The sequence below is a fragment of the Anomalospiza imberbis genome, chromosome 5, assembly GCF_031753505.1.
Source record: "Anomalospiza imberbis isolate Cuckoo-Finch-1a 21T00152 chromosome 5, ASM3175350v1, whole genome shotgun sequence".
Taxonomy (NCBI): domain Eukaryota; kingdom Metazoa; phylum Chordata; class Aves; order Passeriformes; family Viduidae; genus Anomalospiza; species Anomalospiza imberbis.
In genome coordinates this window covers 32,391,098-32,413,048 of record NC_089685.1, presented here as the reverse complement: position 1 = coordinate 32,413,048, position 21,951 = coordinate 32,391,098, and the positions used below count along the sequence as shown (strand labels likewise).

At 38.6% G+C, this 21,951-nt stretch overlaps 1 protein-coding gene across 3 annotated transcripts in view; it reads right to left on the bottom strand.

Moving 5' to 3' along the window:
* The window catches only part of SRGAP1 (SLIT-ROBO Rho GTPase activating protein 1), a 139,667-nt gene that overhangs the window by 57,041 nt on the left and 60,675 nt on the right, over positions 1-21,951 (bottom strand). For all 3 annotated transcript variants that reach the window (XR_010999082.1, XM_068190102.1, XM_068190103.1), the window contains exons 2-4: positions 15,595-15,790; positions 13,010-13,172; positions 4,647-4,709 (exon numbers count right to left, since the gene is read on the bottom strand). Coding sequence is in view for 2 of the 3 variants with exons in the window: in XM_068190102.1 (XP_068046203.1) it covers positions 4,647-4,709; positions 13,010-13,172; positions 15,595-15,790 (422 nt within the window). In the remaining variant the exon portion in view is untranslated. The remainder of the gene's footprint in view (positions 1-4,646; positions 4,710-13,009; positions 13,173-15,594; positions 15,791-21,951) is intronic.

Below are 21,951 nucleotides of genomic sequence, written 5' to 3'. Positions count from 1 at the left end.
AGTGAAGAATGTTCCCAATAGGAAGGGACTAGCTTTCCTTCTCTACACACATACTTCTTTTCTAGAAAACTCAAACCAAGGCAAAACTGAAAGCTACAGAGTTAAAATATATTGAAATTACTGTGTTAACATGTACTTTATTTTTATAATAAAACTGCATAATTAAGAGCTTTTTCACAGCGTTTCTTGGGAAATAGTAATTTCCTAGCTCATCCCTGGTGTATTTATCATGTCTGAATTGTTTTAGAATTGCCTCTGCTAAGCTGTGAGTTCTTCTCAGAAGGTGGAGTCACAAGGGTTTCATTAAATTGGGTTAGTTAGTGCTCTGCACAAGAAATAAGCAAAATCTTATGCCAATTTTACCACACCAGTGGCCTCTACCAGTTAAGCAGGCTAAGTATGAGCTGTTGTCAGCATCCTGTTCACTCACTTCCAAGCCAAACTCTGCTGTGGTTTTAGGAATTGTCACTTATATATTACTATCACCACAGGATTACTGATTTCACCTTCTCAAATCTCTGATGTGCCACAGTAAATGGAACTTAACTTTTTGAAGAGAAATCAGATTCTGTGTTATTTCAGAGAAGAAAAAAAGAAACTCTGGCAGCAACTACCTTGAAAAATTAAACAGCCAGGATTTTTCAAGAGTAAGATAAATCAATGGAAAATGCAAGTGGCACAGCAGCCCTATCTTTTTTTAACATCCAAGTTGCTTTGGGCTCTCCCCACTTTTTCCTTTTCCTGAGCACTTTACATTTGCATTGCTTGTTAAATGTGTGATGCCAGTAGGATTAATTTGGAAGGCCACGTGGGACACATGAAGATATACTTTTATGATGTGCATCACTTTTCTACACCATTTGCCCTCAGCCTTATTACAGGAACAGCTTAGTATTTTTAGCAAACCTGTGACCTTCCTGACATCTTTAGAGGACATTTATGAATATGTCCTGACCCCTAAATAAGTCCAGTGAAGACCACTCTCCAACACAAAAAAAGTATCTGCCTACCTTCTGTTCCCTGTCAATCTCCATCATTCAGATACTACTGCTATATACCAGTACTTGATCTGACATGGCAAGGTATTTTAGCTTCCCAGAGAAACAGAAGAAGAGTTTGACTGGGGAATTTTCTGTTGCAGAGATGATTTACTGCAAAGTCAATAATCTGTTGCCTCTTCAAGTCAATGTGTAAGAAGATTTCTAAATCAATCAGTTCACAAAAGAATAAACCAAACACCTGCAGCTTTCAGTTTGACCAACTTTTCTTTCTGTAAATGCCAGGAAAAACTCCTATCTGTGACCCCACACAACTAACTGAGCTCCCCTTTCCCCATCCCCCATCACTCAAGAGGTATACCTCATTGTAGTTTCTATAGCTTATATTCTTATCTGAAACAAGGGGCTAATTCCTGGCCTGCACTGGCTGAAAGTGTGGTAACGGAGAGGAGTAAGGGAGGAGAGCAGCTGCTGGGATGCTGCAGACCTGTAAATATTGACTGTCTGGCACAGCCATGGAGAAACCAGGCATAGTTTTAAGTACTTGCCAGTCATAATTTACTAAACTCAGAAAGCCACAAAATGAAGCTTAGCTATTAAATTGATTTTAGAATGAAGTTTTCAGCCCTAATTTTAAAATCCATGCATAAAATCCTGAAAATTGAAAACAGAGTTTTAAAATGCATTTTTATAGTGATAAAACATGTCAAAAACCTATGTAACGTAACATTTAAAAAAAAACTTTACATAGAAGAGATGGAAAATTAGAAACAAAGGTTTCCCTTACAAAATTCTGATTATTCCAGCAAAATAAGCCTGCTTTGTTCTGAGGACATGTGAAGTTGTGGTTCACCCACTTCTGTTCTTATTTTTTCAACAATCCTGTATATGATGTGTAGTTTTAATGAGGACAGCACAAGCTAAAGGCCTTAATTTACAGACTTTTACTGTAAGATAAGGCATGATGATAAGAAATAACCAGATTATTAAACCTTCTTCATACATACTAAAAGCTCCAATACTCACTCCTTACTCAAAGGCTTTAGAGGTATTTAAGTTCCAATCGACATCACATTCTAAGTTACACTTCATGAAGGCACCTTTCTTTTCAAACAAACAGAACTAAGTAGTAGGGAGAGATGTCAGTATTAGTATATTACTCACAGATTTCATATTAATTTGCTTTTTTTTTTTTTTTTTGGACACAATGATTTATCTCACAAGAAAAAGACTGATTTTTTTTTTTTAACTTCCCCCCCCTTTACAAATCATGGGGCAAACAAGTAGATGACATCTCTTTTTTGTGACTGAGAAATGTCATTGCTGGAGATTAAAATTGTTGACACTTGTTCCGATAAGGCCACTATGATCTTATTCTGTACACAGTAAATGTCATAAAGAATTAAAAACCTGTGTATGAAGTCCCCATCTGTCTAGATACCATTCTATCTTTATGTACATGAGCAGATATGATACACAGATATGAAGATGACCATTCTAAACATTCAAGCAGTGAAACAGATGTTACTCTGCACCAAATTGTCACTTTATTATGTGTGGGCTTTATTTAGCTAAATGTGGACATGTACAGCTGACCAAGCCCTTTGCAATCAATGAAAAGCTGGACAATGAAGTTAACAGTACAGATCACTTAATCTGAAACAGATTCTTGCATCTGATTAAAGGGCTCTCATCTGCCCATATTAGATTTCCAGGGACTTCAGCTGGAACACAGATAGCATGCTAAGATAGTATGCTAAGACTGCAGATGTCTGAAAATCAGGTAAAGTAAATTCCATCCCAAGAAACCATCTTGCAGCAGTATTCTGACTCAAATGTAGACAAATTCAGAATCTTTATAACATAAAAAATATTCCCATTTCAAAAATAAATCTTAAATTCTGAGAAAGGAATTAGCATGCACTGGAAGCCATAATACGGAAGTCAATACCTAACACGGAAGTTAATACCTGATTAAATCTGATGGTTATCAGTGTGCAGACACAGCACTAGCGTGAAGAAAAAGAATGAAAATACCAAAGTCCAGTCCTGAGATTTTCAGTGGTACTTCAGAAAAGTATTTCAGCACATGCTTCACTGTTTCCCTACCCTGGGAGCAGAGGCACTAATCCCAAGCCTCACCAGACACTGGAGTTATGCAACTGTTTAATTGAAACAAGGCTGTATCTTCAGGGCTTATTCAGCACTGAAGTCCCACTTGTGCCATGGCTCCTGCAGCCTCTGATCCCCTGCAGCTGTGTGAATTGTCTGCAGCTATCGCTACTTTGCAGAAGCTGATCCCAGAACACTTCACTGACTACAGGCCTCAGCCAAGAAGGCTTTGCAGTATCGCACCCTACCAAAACTGTGGTGGTTTCAGATGAAAAAAAACCCCAAGAAAATCCCAAACAAAAATGGTGGTTTAGGAAGGCTTTGGGAATCTGTATCTGTAACAATTAAAAAGAACTCAGGGCAGAAAGAAAAGACAAATTTTTTTGGATCTCCTTTTTGCCATCTAAGTTGTTCTGGATTTCAAATGTTCTTCAATCCATCCACTGATGGCTGCACAATTTTCCCTAGGTCAAAAGAAAAATCACCAAAATGCACAAAAGTAATGTTTGGGCTCTGCCTGTGGAGAAGTGATCACTGATAGCTTCCTAAACTTCCTAAACTTCACAAATGTTTCTTGATATTAATATTTGTAGGTTTTTTTATGGTCCTCCAAATCTTGAGGATGGGGAACAGAGCTGTCTAGAGATTGTTATACAGGGTACTGGAGCATTTATGTTTCAGTTCTTCCCAACAAAAAGAAAAAAAATTAAATGTACAACTTCCTGAATGAGCAGAAATAACAGGCTTTTATAAGAGATGCATATCACCAATTCATTCATCTTAATTCTACAGCTGTGTTTCAAAGAAAGGGTAATTATTGCTTCTTTTCTTCTTCACAACATACCCCCTCAGAAAATAGTTGGGGAAATAGTTATCAGGTAGATGAGACATTGTTTTGTAGTACCAAGTTGTGTAAATGGGTTTCAAACAAGAAAATATGTTCAGACCTAAGTTCTCTCAGATTTTTCTACAGATTAGCAGGTGCTTGCTAGAATGTTCACAGTGGTTTTTTTTTTTCTTGATCTCTCTAAATGGTATGGGAAGTCTACAAAACCCTCTGTTTTTCTTTTCATTATTTACTTATCCCAGCCAGGGATGGGGAAGGGCACATAAGTAACATTTAGACAGCACAGCACTGGATCTGCAAACACCTATGTCTTTTACTGAGTGTAGTCCACAAGTCAAAATAAGCAGATGGCAGCATGGACAAAAACAAAGCAGAAAAGAAAGAAGTTTGCTCTGGTAAGCTCTGACTAGAAATGTCTCATTAATAAACAACAAAGCTTCTAATAAACTGGCTTACCAGACTCTGGGGGAAAAAAAGGGTTGAAAGTAAAGAGTAATCCTGAAACCATTAGCATAAGTATTTTAAACAAGTGTGTAGTCTTTTCAAAAGTATAGTTTAGGCTTGTGTAAAAGATAAAAATAAGTAACTCCACTGGGGGTAACTTAGTCAATGAAAGTTCACTTAAAGCTTACAGAAGTCATCTGATATGGAATTTGTATAAAATAAGCTAAGTAAGTAACTGTACTTACTGTGTAAAGCTCGTTAAGTACTTTCATTAAGTCTTCATGAAGCTGAAATGAAATCTCTTTACTCTGTAATTAAAAAAAATCATTAGAAAAGGGCATGTAAACACTGCATCATACATTTGTTTCTTGATATTTATACTCATTGCTCATCCTAGACAGTGAATGCAATATTGCTTACAAAAACCATTCTGAATTACAGTACACTAAAAAGAGTGATTCAGGGATGCAGGGGCAGACAGATAATATCTGGACATAAGACTCCTAAAAAGAAACCCAGAAGTAATTTTAAGGTATTTTTCTCATAAAGCATCAGGAAATTAGGTGCCAACAGAAAGGGGAAAGTTCAAGATTAATATTTTTAATAGAACAAACTGTGTACTGTTTTATAATTGCTATGATATATACAAAAACTAAACCATGCAGAATGTGATATTCTAGAGGGACATCCTGCCCAATTTTATATCTAGGATAGTCTTTGTTTCTCAGCACATACAACTATCTAAATATTTATGCAAGAAATAATTGTGGCTCCTCTCTGAAAAAGATACCCAACTGCATAATATTCCACAGAGTGGGCTGCTGAACCAGCTTTGTTTAGCTTTTCTGGACTGTGACTTTACTTTCATTCTGATCCAGAAAAAAAGAGAAATGCTTAGCAGCAGTTATTATCAAAGCAAATATGTCAAAACAAGAGTATTTAATTGGAGTCTCATTGAAATATATTCCTTTGTTAGTTTTCCACAGCAGTTCAATCTAATGAAAATGGTGGCAACTGTGCAAGAGTTGAAGGCATTTGTATCACAGCCTTTGGAAAACAGCTACAGAATAGAGCTACGGGACTTGGCAAACCGCCTGGCTACACTTCTTCTGCGATGCTCAGCATTCTAACATCCATGCTGGAAACGTGAGATTTTTTTTTTTCCTGTGAATAAATTGATAATTAGTCTGGCTTCTAAAAACTTCAACAGTATGATAGATAATGGCCTTAGCTGTGAGAAGTACTTCGTATTTGTATGGAAGCCAGAGGAAAATCCTCACGGACAACTCATCTCCAAAGCTGCTAACACATACTTGGCCATCACTAAAACACCTGAAGGAATAATGGTTTCTGAATGAGAATGTGCAGCACAACATCCACATATGAGGAGAAACTACATCACACATCCCACCCACTGTGTCTTCCAGGAGGATGAGATACATACAGTAGCTCAAACAGAAAATTTTGGGTGTTTTTTTCTACTGCTCCTACTATCTTACTTTAATTCTGGGCAGTATTTTAAAGCATTTGTCATATCACTTATCACTATTCACTCCAATCCTTATATGCAAGATGGTTTTACACTGACAAGAAGCTAGGAATAAAATTTTAAAAAACACTTCAGTGAAATTCCTGTATTCCCAAGGGCATTAGCTGTAGTAGCTAAGGCACAGTAAGACAGCTGCTCTGAAGCTGAGATAACACAGAATTATTTGAAACTTTCTTTATTGCTTATACTTTTCAAAGACAGGTATTTTCATGAGGTATGCATTAGTTCCGAAGTACCTTCTAGCCTTCTAACTTTCACAAGGCTTATTACTTCCATTTCTTTGCAAGTGTCAGATTATTTGCCTTTAATAAGAAGGACAAAATTTCCTATTTGTAACAGCAGAGTGCTTATGAAGAATTGGAAAAGGACTGCAGATTTGCAAGCTGCTGTAGGGAACAGCTGTAGAATCTTGAACAAAAATTCTGAGTTGCTTTTCATTGCTTTACATTGGCACCCTGCCTTTAAAAGTCAGCAGCACAGCTCTAACACAGCTTACACATCTCCTCAAAGCTCCAAGCAGAAGCCACCTGTTAATTCTTGGATAGCTGCTTCTACAGTGCTGAATATGAGTAGTTTTTTAAATTAGCAGAAAGAAAGGCAAAACATACAAATAAAATGTTTGACATTAAGATGAAAGCATCCCCATGTGGGAGGAAACTCTAGATGATCTCCAGATTCAAGCAATTTATCTCTTTCAACTGTTGCTCACAGCCATATTGAAGCTGATGAGAAGTCAAGCCCTAAATACAGCAACAGCAATTCTAAGGCAGGATGCCTTAACCTGGTACTGCAAAAGTTTGTTTGAGAAGGTGAGACAGAAAACTCCAAACCAATTTTTTCTTTACCCCTTGAGATTTCACTGTAAACAAAGCACATGCAGTTCATTGAAGGAGGGACCCTTCTTTTCTCCTCTTAATGCAGTCCCACCCTCATGCAAGTAGACACCAGGTGAACTGAGGTTTTGGTGAATGATCACTATTTACTAGGACCCATTTTTTCCCTTTGCTCCTTTCAAGCTCTGTCCAGCACTGAAATACCAGCAGTCCAGCCCTCAGGATTTACTGGCTATCACGCATACATGATCTTTTCCAGGGCAGCACAGTGATCAATGGTAAATTTGAAAAAGAATGGAAGAGATCACAATAGAGAAAAAAGCTTTTCTATAAGGACAATAAGCTTTAAAATGGAAAGTAAAAAGAGAAGGAGGAAGGTGATCAGCAAAAAAAGTGAAAATTGGGAAGTGCCAACCAAGCAATGCAATGCCATACAATCACAAAGGAGTCATCCCTTCAACACTTCATCTGTGGACACCAACTAGCAGAGGATGCTTGCAGTGATGGATAACATTTCAATTGATTTAAATTCTGATGAAAGATTTTGTAGGAATTGTCAAAAAAAATCAAGAAATTTGGTTAAACTTAACAGTATAAAAGGGATTTATTTTTCAGGAACCAACACATTTTTCTTTACCATTTAGGATCAAAAAACACTGACTTGAGTGTCAAGCAATATGGCTTTTAGTGTGTAATATATGGCATGTTAGAGCACCAGTTAAGTGAATTTATTTTCAGTGGTTAATTGCTTTCCTATTTCTTGTTTATGCTACCTATTCCCTGCAGTAGGGTTCAGCATGTGTGAATGGTATGCTCCTCTAGGAGCCTGTCCACAGGGCACCCAAACAACAGAAAGTAAGACGCAGCACACATTTTCCCAGAGCTGAGCTGATAGCTCTAATCAGGCTATTAAAATCTGACAAACAATCACTGAAGGTGCTTATTTATTCACTGCGCCCCTGAGACACGCACTAGTACTTATTAACCAAAGGAACGAAGAATATAATAAAAATGTTAGAGCACATGCAAATTCCTGCTAAAAATATTATATATGTTACTAATCTGGTTCAAGACATTAAGAGACAGTAGGGTATTTTTTTCACCCGATATCAGCATAGATCATATGTATGCAATGGACAAGCAAATGTACCTGAACCCTCCTTTCAGTATGCACTCAACTTTCAACACATCAGTAGTCCTACTGATGTTATCAAGATTTGTATTTCTGGATAAAAGTCTGAGAAACTTAAAATTTTATTCCACAATAATATCTTTTCATTGAAGTCTGTTAAAATTTTTTCCATACATTTCAGTTAAAGCATAATTTGGCACTCCAGCTTTACTCTTGTTTATTGTAACTGAAATTTTAGGGTCAGTCCAGTTCTTCCTGGAACTCTTTAGTGTCTGTATTTATCATACACAAGTTAACATCATTTAAAGAAAATATTCTCTGCCTATTGCTTTTAAATAAGTCTGCTGCTGGTCCCTGTGGGAAGTGAAGTGCAAACCCTTCTTTTATGGAAGAGTTCCATAAAACTCTTCCAGTTTTATGAACTGTTCACGAACTGTTCACAGTTGAGCTGTGTGACACTAACATAGACAACTCAGTAAAATTTTGTCCCAGGCTTGCCAGTCTATAGCAACAAACAGCTTTGCTATCCTTTTAAACATTGAAATGTTTGAGAAAATGATGCAAAAAATGTATGTGCCACAATCTGTATAACACCAAACAGATTCAGTAGGTAGTCATATTCCTTGTTAATAGCCAGATTAAGGAACTAAAATATTTATTGTGCTTGGTTTCTCCAACATCTTTTACTGTAAACATTGGAAGATAAGTTCATCTTGGCTTATGTAGATTTCTGTCTAAGGAAAATACATGTTTATAAATTAAAAAATATACAAATCTGCTTAAGGATTTTGTGAGTATGTGTTTATACAGTTGATTATTACTGCTGGGGTAACCAGATTCACTGCATGAAATATTCTGCATAATACTTTTCCCTTCTGCTTGACATTTCTCCTTATTACTTTATTCTTTAATTGTCCCCATGAGGCCAGATACCCCATCTGCCTGAAGAAACGTGCAAGCATGCAAGGTTTGAACTCCACTACTTTATTTTTGTAATTTTATGTGCAGCATGAAGGCCAGGCATCAACAGCAATCTTACTGCTTTTATATGCCAGCAACTAAAAAGAAGAGATTAGGTGTCTATCTGAAAGTATGAGGCCTGACATAATGTCTTCTAAGAAATGCTACAAAATCTATGTACTAGATCCTATCTTTGTCTTGCATTTAGTACATTTAAACAGATGCCAGTTCCTGACCCCTGGAAAAAAAGAATGACAAATAGCTCCTGGGAGAACAAAATTAATTAATATCAACATGTTAAGGAGGCCAGACTAGACAGCAAAGTCATATACAATCAGGCACTTGAATACAACACATCCAGTCCCATCAGACCATGTAAGGTAGAGCCAATAGGGATCATTTCCCCAAAACAATCCAAATATCCAGAGAGATGCATAAATGCACACAAAAGGAAAAACAGAATGGTGAAAAACAGAGACTGAGACAAGGACAAAGTACAAAGGTTAAGGAGCAAGGACACCCTCACCACTACTGATTTTATCAGATCATCATTGACTATTGCACACCCCTCTTACAGAACAAGTAGAAAAAGGGGCTGCCACAAACTTATGGCTTGTACTGTATCACACATAGGAGGGGTAACAAAACAATACTCCAGTGGAAAGCATGGCTGGGAAAGGAGGAAATGATTGGATCTTTTCTTTACTACAATCCAAGCTGAAGTCAATCTTAAGATACAAATTCAAGCTACACTCCTCTAGAAAATGTTGGCTCACTTCATAGAAAAGTTTCACTTGAGAACCAATATGCCCACAGGCAAGATAGAAAAAGTCAGTAACATCTACCATTGAGAAGCAGAATGGGAAGTCCTATCCTCTTGGAAGGAGAAAGGGGGAGAAAAAAAGAGGGAGTAGAAAGAGTCACGAAATTCAGAGTGATTATGACTTTGCTGCTGTCTCCCCTTATCTTCCATGTGGGCAATGAGGCAATCCACCCTGAGACACTTTCCCTTTCTGCAGCAGGAAGACTGAGGTTTCAGAGCAGCACAATGAAGATCTGTTCTGATCATGGGCTTGGTGTATGTACTTACACTCCACATTTGGAAATGGAGTGAAGTATCTTGCTGCTACAAGACTGATGGAGAACTAAAACAAGGTAAAAGTAGTGATGTGCAAACCATTAGATTAATAAACTGTAAGATATATAAAGAAAGATCTAATCATTGAATACAGAGAAGCTTGACTAACTGGTATTTGTAAATTATAGAATCACAGAATTGCTGACATTACATGCTCTTGTGTGCAATACTGTGAGAGCCAACAGAGTACAGATATTTCCTGCTCTTGATCGTGGACTGCAGTAAGACACTAAGCACGCACTTGTTAGTCTATTTTTAAAATCTTCATATTACTGTTTTTCTTGTTATTTATATTTATTACTTAGAGAGACAATACATATTTCACAGAACAGTATGATCAGATTCCAGAGTAGAAGTATCTGCAGGACATGGTTTGTCTCTACTTTAATTCAGAATCTGTGAACAGTGAACAAATTCCACATGCTTTCACAGGGATATGACACCTATTGAGACGGATTATACTTTTCTCTGACACTATTTTATTCAAAATACATTTTTTTGGAAAGTAATCTGCAGAATCACAGAAATTGACAGAAATTGCTTAAATATGCTATTTGATGTTAAAAATCTCCAACAAAATCAATGCCATTTTCTTCAGGGAGAACACAATTTTGATGGATGACAGACACTGTTGGCTGTCACCTTTCTCACTCTAAGTGCACCTTCTCTTTGCCCCTGTGACCTCTTTCCTGCAAAGAGAACTGTAGCAGAGTACATGTGTTTTGCATCTGATCTTTTTGTTGCCCAGTAAACATCCATTATGTAGTTCTGTGAGTACCTTAAGTTACACTGCTCATTCACATCTCACACAAATTATCACAGGATCATGGAAAGGCTTGGGCTGGAAGAACTTAATCATCAGTTCTGCACCTAGGAACTAACAGCAAATAAATCACCAGTACTCTGCAGCAAGCACCATAGCAAGAACTGTGCACATTGGGGCTCAGTGGAAATACCAACCTTCTGCAACAAGTACTGAGCCTGACCAAATGTCTTAAAAATGTGTGCTCAGACTTGATACTGGTGAACAAGCAGTGCTGCATTCAGTCCACGTGCCCACGAAGCTCACTACCATACTGGGGTGCTGCATGTCTTCCTGCCACCCTTCCCCTAATGTTATGGGACTGGCTCAGATCCCTGCACACAGCCTTTGCTTAGCTCACTCTGCCCACGCTTCACCTCAGCTGTTGGCTGTTTGACATGACACTCTCATGCTGAGTGTCAGCTTGCAAACCCAATGAAAGGTAGCAAAGGGCTGCTGAGGATCTGGGCTCTACTAGTGTGAGCTTCAGGTTATGCATGGCAGGACTACCTCAATTTCCCTGCTCTTCTTTCCCCTTTAGAAAATCCAAGGTAGGAATAAAAAAGCAAGAGCAGCTGCTTGCTCTTCTTCAAGAAGCTACAAAGAGAAAATTTGAAATGTTGCACCTGCATGGAACAACATGGAGAACAGAGACAAGTTTATCAGGGAGATGGGACAGTATGCCTCCTGTTAACACACTGAAAATATCCACATATTTTCCTCCTTTTGACAGAGAAGCAGCAATCTCCATTAATAAATTATGAGTGAATACAAAAGGACACACACTTCCCTGCTGAAAACTTTAACAATATACCATTGTACGGTCCACCTGGACAGAAGGGAAGGAAAAGCAAAATTTCTAGTGCCAAAGAACTGAACTATGCTGAAAAAAACCAGGCTCGTTTAATAATGCACACCTATTGAAGAAGATATTTCTGAGACATAAGCGACTGGAAAACTATTTCAGATTCAATAAAAAAATTAATTTCTACTGGTTTGCAACTCTGAAATATCCGCACATAGACAGTACTGCAGCCCATTCAAATCACTTTTCTCATTACTGGATCAATTTCTATAACTATCTTCCATTTTATTAAATTGAGTGGTTAGTAAATTACCATTTTATATATCAGACATATTATATGAACAACTCATTACTGATTGAGAACTATAAACGTCAACTCTGTCCATGTTACAGGTTTTAATGCATACCAGGAAATGTTTAAGTTTTAAGTTTTTAAGATTTAAGTTTTTACTTTTATTTCCTTCAAGTACAATCTGTATGCTCCCTAAATGATTCTTCTCCACACCCTAGTGCTATCTAGAATTATGGTCATGTATATGTGAAACCAGCTCCCTGTTTTGAAAACATTAACTTGGGTACTGCTGCTATCATTTCATCACACAGTTTACATCTTTTAACATTTACTCTTGAACTCTTTTGTACGCTGATTGTCTACCAGCATCTCACTGTGACTAATATATATGCATTTATAATCTATTTTTCTTTTGGAACATTTTAACAACAGTGACTACAAATACATTATGTAGATCTTGAGCTAAAGTTGTCTAGAGTGCTTGCTTAGCACATGAGGGATTTACACACCATGTATGTATTATGAAAATACATAACAGTCATGGACAAGGACAAACATACAATACTTAAAGGATCTAACAGAAATACTTACATTATCAGAAGTGTATGTTCATATTTAATAATAAGAAGAAAAGGAAACACTTTTAGAAGAACTCCAGCATATCCTACCAACTTTATGTCAAGGGACTAAAAAGCAAACTCGTGCTTTGTCTTCAATCTGTTTCATTCACAATGAAATTCTTTTTCACAAATAATTAATTAATACAGCGTTACTATTTTGGGAGTCGTAAGTGAAAACTGTTTCCTTTCTGCATGGGCAGACAAGTGTGCTTTTTAGAGAAGGACAGGCTTTTTCCCTTGCTTTTTGGATATTTCTGATTCAGCTCTTAAGGTCACCAGCATATACAGCAGGATCCCAGGCATTTCAGCACTAAGTATTTGCTTCAAGAGACCAGTCATGAAGAATTTATATGTATGCTAAAACAGATTTTATGATGTGTGTGCTGAATCTTCTCCTCACATGCTATCTATTAGGACACTTTTGCTTCCCTCATGCATTTTGTAAGCCCAGACAGAGAGCTGCAGGAGAGGCATTACCTTCTTGAACATTCTGGTGGAGTCTTCACTTATCTGCATGAATCTCATGATCACATTGTTCAGGTAGATCTCACTCAGTGTTGCATGGTCTTTGCTTTCCCTTCTCACTTGGTTCAGGAGTAAGTACCAGCAATTCACTGGGGACAAGAGGTTCTGGTCTTTCCTGAGGAAGGAAATACACACATGTATAATGTATAGAAATGAAAAGGTTATGTTATTAACTGAAACATCTCACTGACGTTTTCAGTCATAACTTATTACATAAAAATAGCTACGTCTGAACAGTCTAGCCATTCTTGGGATAATTCAGGTTAGGCAAGCCTCAGATGACTTTTAAGACACATTCAAGTCCCATGAGGCATGGATACTCTGCAAACCACCTGAAAGAATAAAATATCTTGCCACGAAGCTTAGAGATGGAGTACATGTAGATGTTCAAAATCAATAAAGGTCACTCCTGGAAGAGTAACAGTAATTAATTTTTGACATTAGAAATAAACAAGCACTGGAAGCACAACCCAACTCCTTCCCGAGTAAAATTGCAGGTTTAGCTGTTTCACTGCATTGAATTTGTATAACTGATGAAGTAGAAGAAAATGTCTCAAGCATCCATTTTCTGTGAGCAATGCTCATAAATTCACAGTATTCATAAATACACTGCAACTGCTAGCCCTAGATGTGTCAATTACAAGACAAAGAGCAGGACTGGACTTTTTCCAGTGATCCAATTCTGAATTCCCCTGACAGATTTTTTGCAATGTAGGCCCACTCACAGTTTTAATGTAGCAAAAAGTGAAATCAAAGATGACTTCTCATTTATTTTACACAAGGCAAAATAAAAATACATGTAGTTCAGCAACTATTTCACAGACAAGAAAAACTTTATAAAATTTGTCATATGATTTTATTGACATTTTAGTATCAAGTTTGCCTTTCAACTAACTGCTCCAGAAACTTGGTGCTCTTTTTTTTTTTTTTTTCTCTTTTACAGGGATTCTCCTTTGGTTAAAAGGATAAAGCACATGAGGCTAAAACAGGCAGAAGTGGTGATGGATTGAGGGAGAAACTCCTGCAACTCTTGGCAAACTCTTCTAATAATTAGCTATTCTCATTGTTAGAAATATGGCCTTTAATTCTCTTCTAATTGTCTAATTTTAGCTCTGACCCTGAGAATCAAAGCAACAAGGAATAATTAACAGACGAACGTATTTTCTTAATCATCAGTGCTTTGCTTTGCTATGAATCAGGAGTTAAGAAAACTTCCTCCATTTGTTTCAGATAGACATCTTAACAGTGTTACTTCACAGCAAGGGGTTTTATCAGCCAGGTCAGACAACATGATCACTCCTGAAGGGCCATGCTGATACTACTTGTTCCTCAGTGCTTCTGCATGTCCCAAAGCTGAGTCCACAGACCTTCCTGATTGTTCTGGTAGCAGTGGTGGGAAGAGCTCAGGAGACCAACAACTAAAGCCACTTTTGCTGTAACCTGTCCTCAAAGCAGGGAACTACAAGAACAAAGCCAAAGGTAGAACTTAAGTCATAACTCCCATGCACAGCTGCCAGTCTGGATTTAACATGTTTAAAAACAAGGGAAGATGTTTGTACACACAAAGAAAAAAGATTTTGCCACAAGCAGAATAAAAGCCAGGGCTCTCTCTGAAGTGGTGACATATGCACAAGTTGGTTATTTCAGAGAATCATTGAGTCACTAATAAGAATTTTAAGAATTTTATATTAATGCTCTTTGAACTGTTCAAGCTGTATTTGATTAACCTTTCATTTGCCAGATATATTTGGAAAAGACTTTTGTCCTGAAACAACAGTTCTATCTGTGTATCTCTAGCACAGCACTGAGTGAACAGTGGGAAAATTATTTTTTAGTTTTACAAACCCAAAATACTGTTCTAAATCCCTAAGCATAACAGGGCCAGACACATGCATTCATTAATCAGCTCAAGTAGGGAAAATAACCACATGAGACTATGTCAGCAAGTGAAGTACACGAAGCATTTCAGAAAACATATTGTCCATGTTACGAAACTATGCCATTAAAAGGATATGTTAAATTGTAAACAATGCATAACATTCACATCATCTTTATTCCCATGAATCAGAGAGGTGAAGATGCAGCAAAGTTCACATGCAACAACAAATCAAAATAGTTTTATTTCCTAACGTCATTCTCGGCCAAAATTGTCTATTTTGTTGTTGTAATGTTGACTGACCTTCATGCAGATGCCTCAAAATCCTATCAACTTCATTACAAATGAGCACACACATTTTCAAGCTTTTGGAGCTCTGCATCTCTTCTAGATACTGTCTGTATTATGGGTGGTTTAAAATCCATATGGTAGGTTAGGGATAATGTTTGTGCAACTTACATTTTAGGAAACTGAAATTACTTGCCAGAAGCTGACATGAGTAACTGCATAGAGCCACATCAACACTAGTATTTAGGCACACATCTACCTTCAACTGCAACGAGAACTGCTACGCTGCTAAGCAGGGGTGGAAATTTTAGATAGGCCTTTGAACCAGCAACAGGAACAACATGGGGGCCACGGGCAAGCATGTTTCTCTTACTTGTACTGCTGATGATCCTTTGTACTCCTTGTTTTTGCCATGAACCTCTCTGCCAGTTTTTCCAGGTTTCGGGAATACTCCATCTCTATTTCTGACTTCTTGCGGAAGAAATCCTGCAGATCTTGAAGTAGCTGCACTCTCATTTCAGTCTGCTGCTCCAGGCATTTCTGTTGCTCAACGAGTTGAGCTCGGATCTCTAACGAGAGAAACAAATATCCGCTCAGGTCAGTGAAAGCAAATTAACTGAGTGTTACCAACCAAAATTACAAACACTCCAGTGTACTTCATCCTCACAGCTACACCAGCTGGAGCTGGATTTCAGGTCCTGTGGTGGGACACAGTAGTGGCAGCTCTCACTTCTGCCACCACATGCTTAATGCCCAGCATCCTCCCACCTGCTGTCTGTCTCACAAACCACTGTGACAAGGGCTCAGGTGAGTCTCCACCTTCCTCTCCCATCCCTCTTCTGGCCTCTGGCACTAGCATAACATTCTGCTTGGAGTGATCTCCTTGCAGAAGGTGGTGCTGCCCTGAAGAATGGCTGGATAAACAAGCACCCTTTGGGCCAGGATCAGCCTGCTGACTGTCAGGTGTTCTGTCATCATGTACACCATGGAAACAACCTTGTGATAAACCCTGGAGGCATTATCCATTGCAACTGTGCACAGGTGAGCTTCCATGTCTGCCTTGTCTCAGCTAGGGAGGGAACCGGTGTACTATACATGCATCCAACAATGTATTACAGCAAATATAGAGGAAAACATGTACCTATATTTAGAGACAACTATTTGAAAATCTGCACAAGGTTCCAGAGACTATAGTATATTTTTTAGTATTAAAAAAAATAATTTTAGAAGAATCTAATTTTAGAAGAGAATATATGCTCACAGGTCTCTTCTAGGGAAATACAGAAAAGCCTCCAGATATCTTACTACTTTTTGCCATAACTAAAATGACTATGTAATAGGGTTTTTATTTTAGAAATTTCTGGGGGTTTTGATTTTTTTTTTACATTTTGGTTGGTAATTTTTTAGCACTTTTATTTCCTGAGTGCTAACCAGTTAAACACATTCTGAGAACATTTAGTCTAAAAAGATCCCTCTGGCTCTTTAGAGTTCATTACACTTTTGTCAGTGGCCCAGGCACAGTGTACTCCAATACTGTGGAGTAAAATGAGGAGTAAACACTTTCTGACAATAATATATGTGCGTAATTTTTTACACCGTTTAATGCTCTAATAAGGATTTATCAATAGCAAAACACACAGAAGTGATGTCCATGTAAATGCAAAATTGTTGTGAAATTTTACTTGATTCTTAATGACGTAACCATGCTGTGTACAAAAAAAGATCCAGGAAATCTTCACAGCCCACAACATAGTTTGAAGTGGAAGAGCATTCTAAAAGTCATACTAACATCACACAGAACTGCAAACCACTAAGCAGTAATAACATCGCAAAAAATTATCTGATGCAACTAGGATCTAATGCATCCTTACTGATCTTCGAGCAGGTATAAAGGCAGAGATCCACTCTGCTGGGATTCAAATGTGAATACTGAAATAAGGTAGTAGGAGCACAGAAAACTGTTAAACCAATATATTTGCTGGAGGAGGGAGACAGTGTAGTATTTTCTTCCAGATCTCTTGTGAGCTACCAGCTGCTGTGTTAATCATTAATGAGGCCATCCATTTTTATAGTCTGGGAGGTGAACCAAAAAATTCATGGTTTGGTTTTCACTTCATTTCAAATCAGTTTGCTGGAAAAGAAACCATGCCTCCAGCAAGGATGAGCCACTGTAATACAACACTGTATCAATGACATTCATGTACACAGAGGAGAAAATCACATCAGAGCTGGAAGGTTAACAACAGAAACAGATGCTCAAGACCAGTTTTCTAGGTGTCTACTAGTGTTAATATTGCAGTCATGGAAAATTCCTGTGTATGGGGAACCAGCTGTACAGATCCCCTGGTCAGAAGCAGCAATTTTGTCCCTAAGCTGGAGTTTTCACTAAATCCAGATCCATGTACATGGTCACTATACTTTGGCCATCTCTCTTTCCCACTCAAGATTTTCTAGCAGTTACTTTGAAAGCAGCGTTTTGTACAGAGCAACTATGTTCTGATTATTTTGTAGGTCAGTGTACCTTGCTGCTGTAATTCTTCTTTTTTAGGCAGGCTTTTACCATAGCAACAGGAATGAGAAAGATTTTAGAAACAGGAATACATGAATAGAAATACAAGAAATAATGGACAAGGGACAACAGATAAAATATGAGAAACTGCCTAAGCTTTTTGATGCTGTCTGGATTTCCATTGGACAATAGTGGCTTCCTTCAAACTTGTATTTTAGAAAACAAAATTGAAGCATGATCTATGAAAGCTGATGAAGATGTACAAGCTCTGAGTAAGGCTGGTAAAATTAGGGGCTCAGGGGGCTGCAGCTTTATGAAGGAAGATTTCTAATTTCTGGTTATTTGAATCTCAGCAAAGAGAAAGAACACCTTGATGCCAAAAGGCTAAGCCTGTGGCCTCCTGCTGGAGGAGGAAAAGGGGAGATGTACTAGCTCACCAGTCAGTCCAGAAGTGACTTCAATAGCAGTTCTCCTTCCAGTCTTTAATGTAATTCTGTTCCTCCATTTTTACATTTTTCTTTTACTAATAACATGTGTAATGGCCTACTAGCAGGCTGAGGAGATGGCAATGAATAAGAAATTGGATCCGAAAATGTTGTGATTTCCATTTTCTGACGAGACCGGTGGATTTAAAAAAAAACAACCAACCAACCAAACAACAATAAACCCCCAGAACAAGTACTGGCAAAACAAGCAGGCAGCCTGAGTGTGTGTGGGTGACAAAATCAGAACTGTCCAGGTACTATTAACTATAATAGACTACCCCTTACCTACTGCTACAGAAAAATACATCAAGGCAATGCTGTTTTCTTTAACCAGTTTACATGGGTGATTTCCCTAGGCCTAGAAAGAGTGGCGTGGAAAATTGCTGCACTGTATTCAAAGAAATAAAATCAGTATAGTCCAAACTTGATAGATACAGAGACAGGAGCAGCAAGTAAGAGAAGGGTGCCTGTCATTACTCTTGTTTTGCTGGCACATTTGTATTCAAAGCTGAACTCATACCAGTTGTAATGGGCAATGACATTGTCCTATTCTGCTCTGCTGAGTGGCTGATGTCAAATTGCCAGGCTATTTTGTGCCAGGAAAAGACCCGTTTAAACCCTGGATGAGTTAACACCTTCTCCTTTTTTCTCTTGGCAGCTTTGAATCAATGCTCACAGGTTTTCTGGCCAGGGGCAGGCTCAAAAGGAATCTCATCCATTTATACTGCAGCTTTAACAGACTGTGATCACATAAACTGGAAAAAAAATATTAAATCCACCCTACACTTTGTCCAAGATTTGCACACACAAACAAAGTGAGGAAACAGTTAATGTGATGGCAATTAAATCAATAAACTGAATAAAGTTTTATTTCTAAAGATTTTTATGCTAAAATTTATTTTGGATATGCCCTCACTGATACCCTCTGCTACAATTACTGCATTAAGTATAAAATTAGATTTGGTTTATGCCAGTTTTGAAAATTTAACTCTAACCTTTCAACAAATCTTTATTTCCTTGAGAAGTGGTTAAATCTGTACACCATGAAAAGTAAAAAGAGACAAGATTATAGTTACTTTGAAAGTTAAGTCAGAGCAGATGAAGCCGAACTACTGGTATCACCCGAATCATAATCAGAAATAACTCATCAAGGTTACCTCTTTGCACACAGTACAGTATTACAAATAGTGACTTACATAGCACTGCTGTAATACTCTGTACTACCCTGAAGAACAGGTATGTAACCAGTGACAGGCCAGTGCCCCCCCTGAAGGAACCTGTGAAGATACATTACAATGTGACACAATCATAATGCTGGCTAGACACCAGCATGGAATGAGGTTCTTCACCTTCACTTCCACACACAAAAGCAGCAGGCTCCATCAAATGTCCCCAAAAAGTCAAAGGAAACCCCCTCCTGACCTCAGTAGCTCACAACTTGTAAACACATGGTATTAACCAAATTAATCCATGGGCAGACCAACACTGCTGCCCTGCTACAGAACTCCCCACTGCAATGCACAGCCTCATCCCTGCCCTGCAGTGCTCCAGCAATGCTGCACTAGGCTATGCCTAGCCTTTCAGACCTTGGAGACCTTTCAGACCATCACAAACTCTCTTACTAACTCTCGAGCAAAGCAACTGTAAAGAATGCTTCATGGTGCTACCAACACACCTGCCTCAAGATGCTTCCTGCCTGAGCCAGCCCAAGAGCTGTTGCAGCCTGCCACTCTTAGCTCCCATTTAACTTTTGTGCTTGCAGAGCAGCCCTGACATGGGCTTTGGTGTTTGCTGAAAGCTCTGGAAATGCCACAGAGCAGGACATGTCTCCCCAGTCACCCCCCCGGCTGCACCGCAAGCCTCCCACCTGCTGCCCCACCCTGCCTGGCAAGGAGCTATATTTAAGTAATGATTACAATTCACAAACTATGCAGACATATTCATCCAGTGGTATTACTGGATAATCATACCAACAGCCTTGGGGCTTCACCCTTCAAAAGATCACAAAAACAAGTAACTCAACAGAACTCTTTGAGAGTACAGAGGCTCTCACAAGACATAGTTACGTTTTCAGGTTTTATCTCTTGGGTAACCAGACAAAGCCCCATCACCTCCTATTTTTCTCCAAATGTCTCCATCACAAAAAGAAAAAAAAATAGATCGCTTTTAAATGTCTCAAAAATGCCTCATCAAATGCACTAAAACCAATACATGGTATCTTAGACTTTGCATTTCTAAACCATTACACTTAGTAATTTTTTTTACCCCAGTGAGCTATCAACACACTTATCTTTCATTGTCATGCCAATGACATCCAGATCATATTTCACAGGAAAAGATTCAGACTTTAAATTCAGCCTAGATATCATTGGCGACCAACATGCATTTGTAATTAAGCAGCTATTGCAGCATTAATCATCTTGCAGTTCCTCCTTGAAGACACTTGAGTTTTATATGCCTCTCATTGTGCCCTAGTTATTCAGCATGAAGAACTGCTCATGTCTACCCCTGCTGCTAGAAGCTGGGGTGCTGCATGAGGGGACTGATCATTTCAGTGTCATTCAAGCCTCTGCCTTTGTAAGGACTTGGTTTTGGCTTCTTTGTCAAGGGAAACAGAGCTTTGGTCCAGCTGCATGCAGCTGGCCAACATCTGCAGTTTAGATTTTGTTCGAGGAAAGTGCTTATCTCCAGCCCACTGAAGATGCTGCCAGCAGAGAAATCGCAGCAGGAGTCACTGAGACGTGCCTGGAGGTGTCCCTGTGCACTCTAGTACTCCTTAATGCCATGTCCCATCAGTGCTCCCACACTTCCCAGGGACATCATTGTTCCTCTCAACAGACAAGAAGATAAAGATGGTGAGAAGTATCACATCCATGGTGGGTACTCAGACCCAGATGCCAATACTTGTCCCTGAGATACACAGCCTAAAGATGCTAGTGCTGTAAAGTTTTTATTTTCCAGAGACTTGGCTAGAAAGTTATTTGAGTATTTCTATGACAAATGGCGAGGGAAGCTCTGTGGTCGGCAGGGAGTCTGGCTCACACTCTCTCCCAAGTCCTTGTTGCCATTTTCTTTGACCACAAGCAGGAAAATCCACTTCAAAAGCCAGGAAAATCCACCAAACTGACAGCTAATGAGAGATGCTAGAGTAAAGATCTCAGAAGCTGATGCAGAAATGCATTTAAATAGATCATGAGCCTGTACCACAACATTAACCTTCTATGACAGACTAGGGGAGATCACTTCCCTGTTCAGCACGTAGGAAGTGTGGCTGCACAGCCAGTGATGCCCTGAGCTTCTATAGGCAGGGCTTCTGTGGACCTTGTTCTACCCTGACTCCCATCAATTTCACTTAGTACATTGAGCATACAGCTTTATATATGTTGTCACCTGAAGTGTGACCTCTGCCATTCACACCCCAGCATTAAACTCAATGTTTAACTTTGTGCTATTTTCCAGAGAATTCATTTCAGATTTTTGTTTATTTGGGGATTTTGGGGGACATGGTTGAGGTTGCCTGTGACAGATCGCAGTCTTCAGGCTGTAGCGTAGAATTGGATGGGGAGAATCACTTCTGCTATCTGAAGGGCTGTACAAAGAGTCAGCAATCTGAAGCCCCTGTTGACACCTGTCATATCTCTTTAAAAACTGTAAACCACATTCATTCAAGCACTTTGACATCCTTAAAGATAAAACCAATCCCTGTGCAGCCATTAGGATGAAAGCTGGTGTAGAA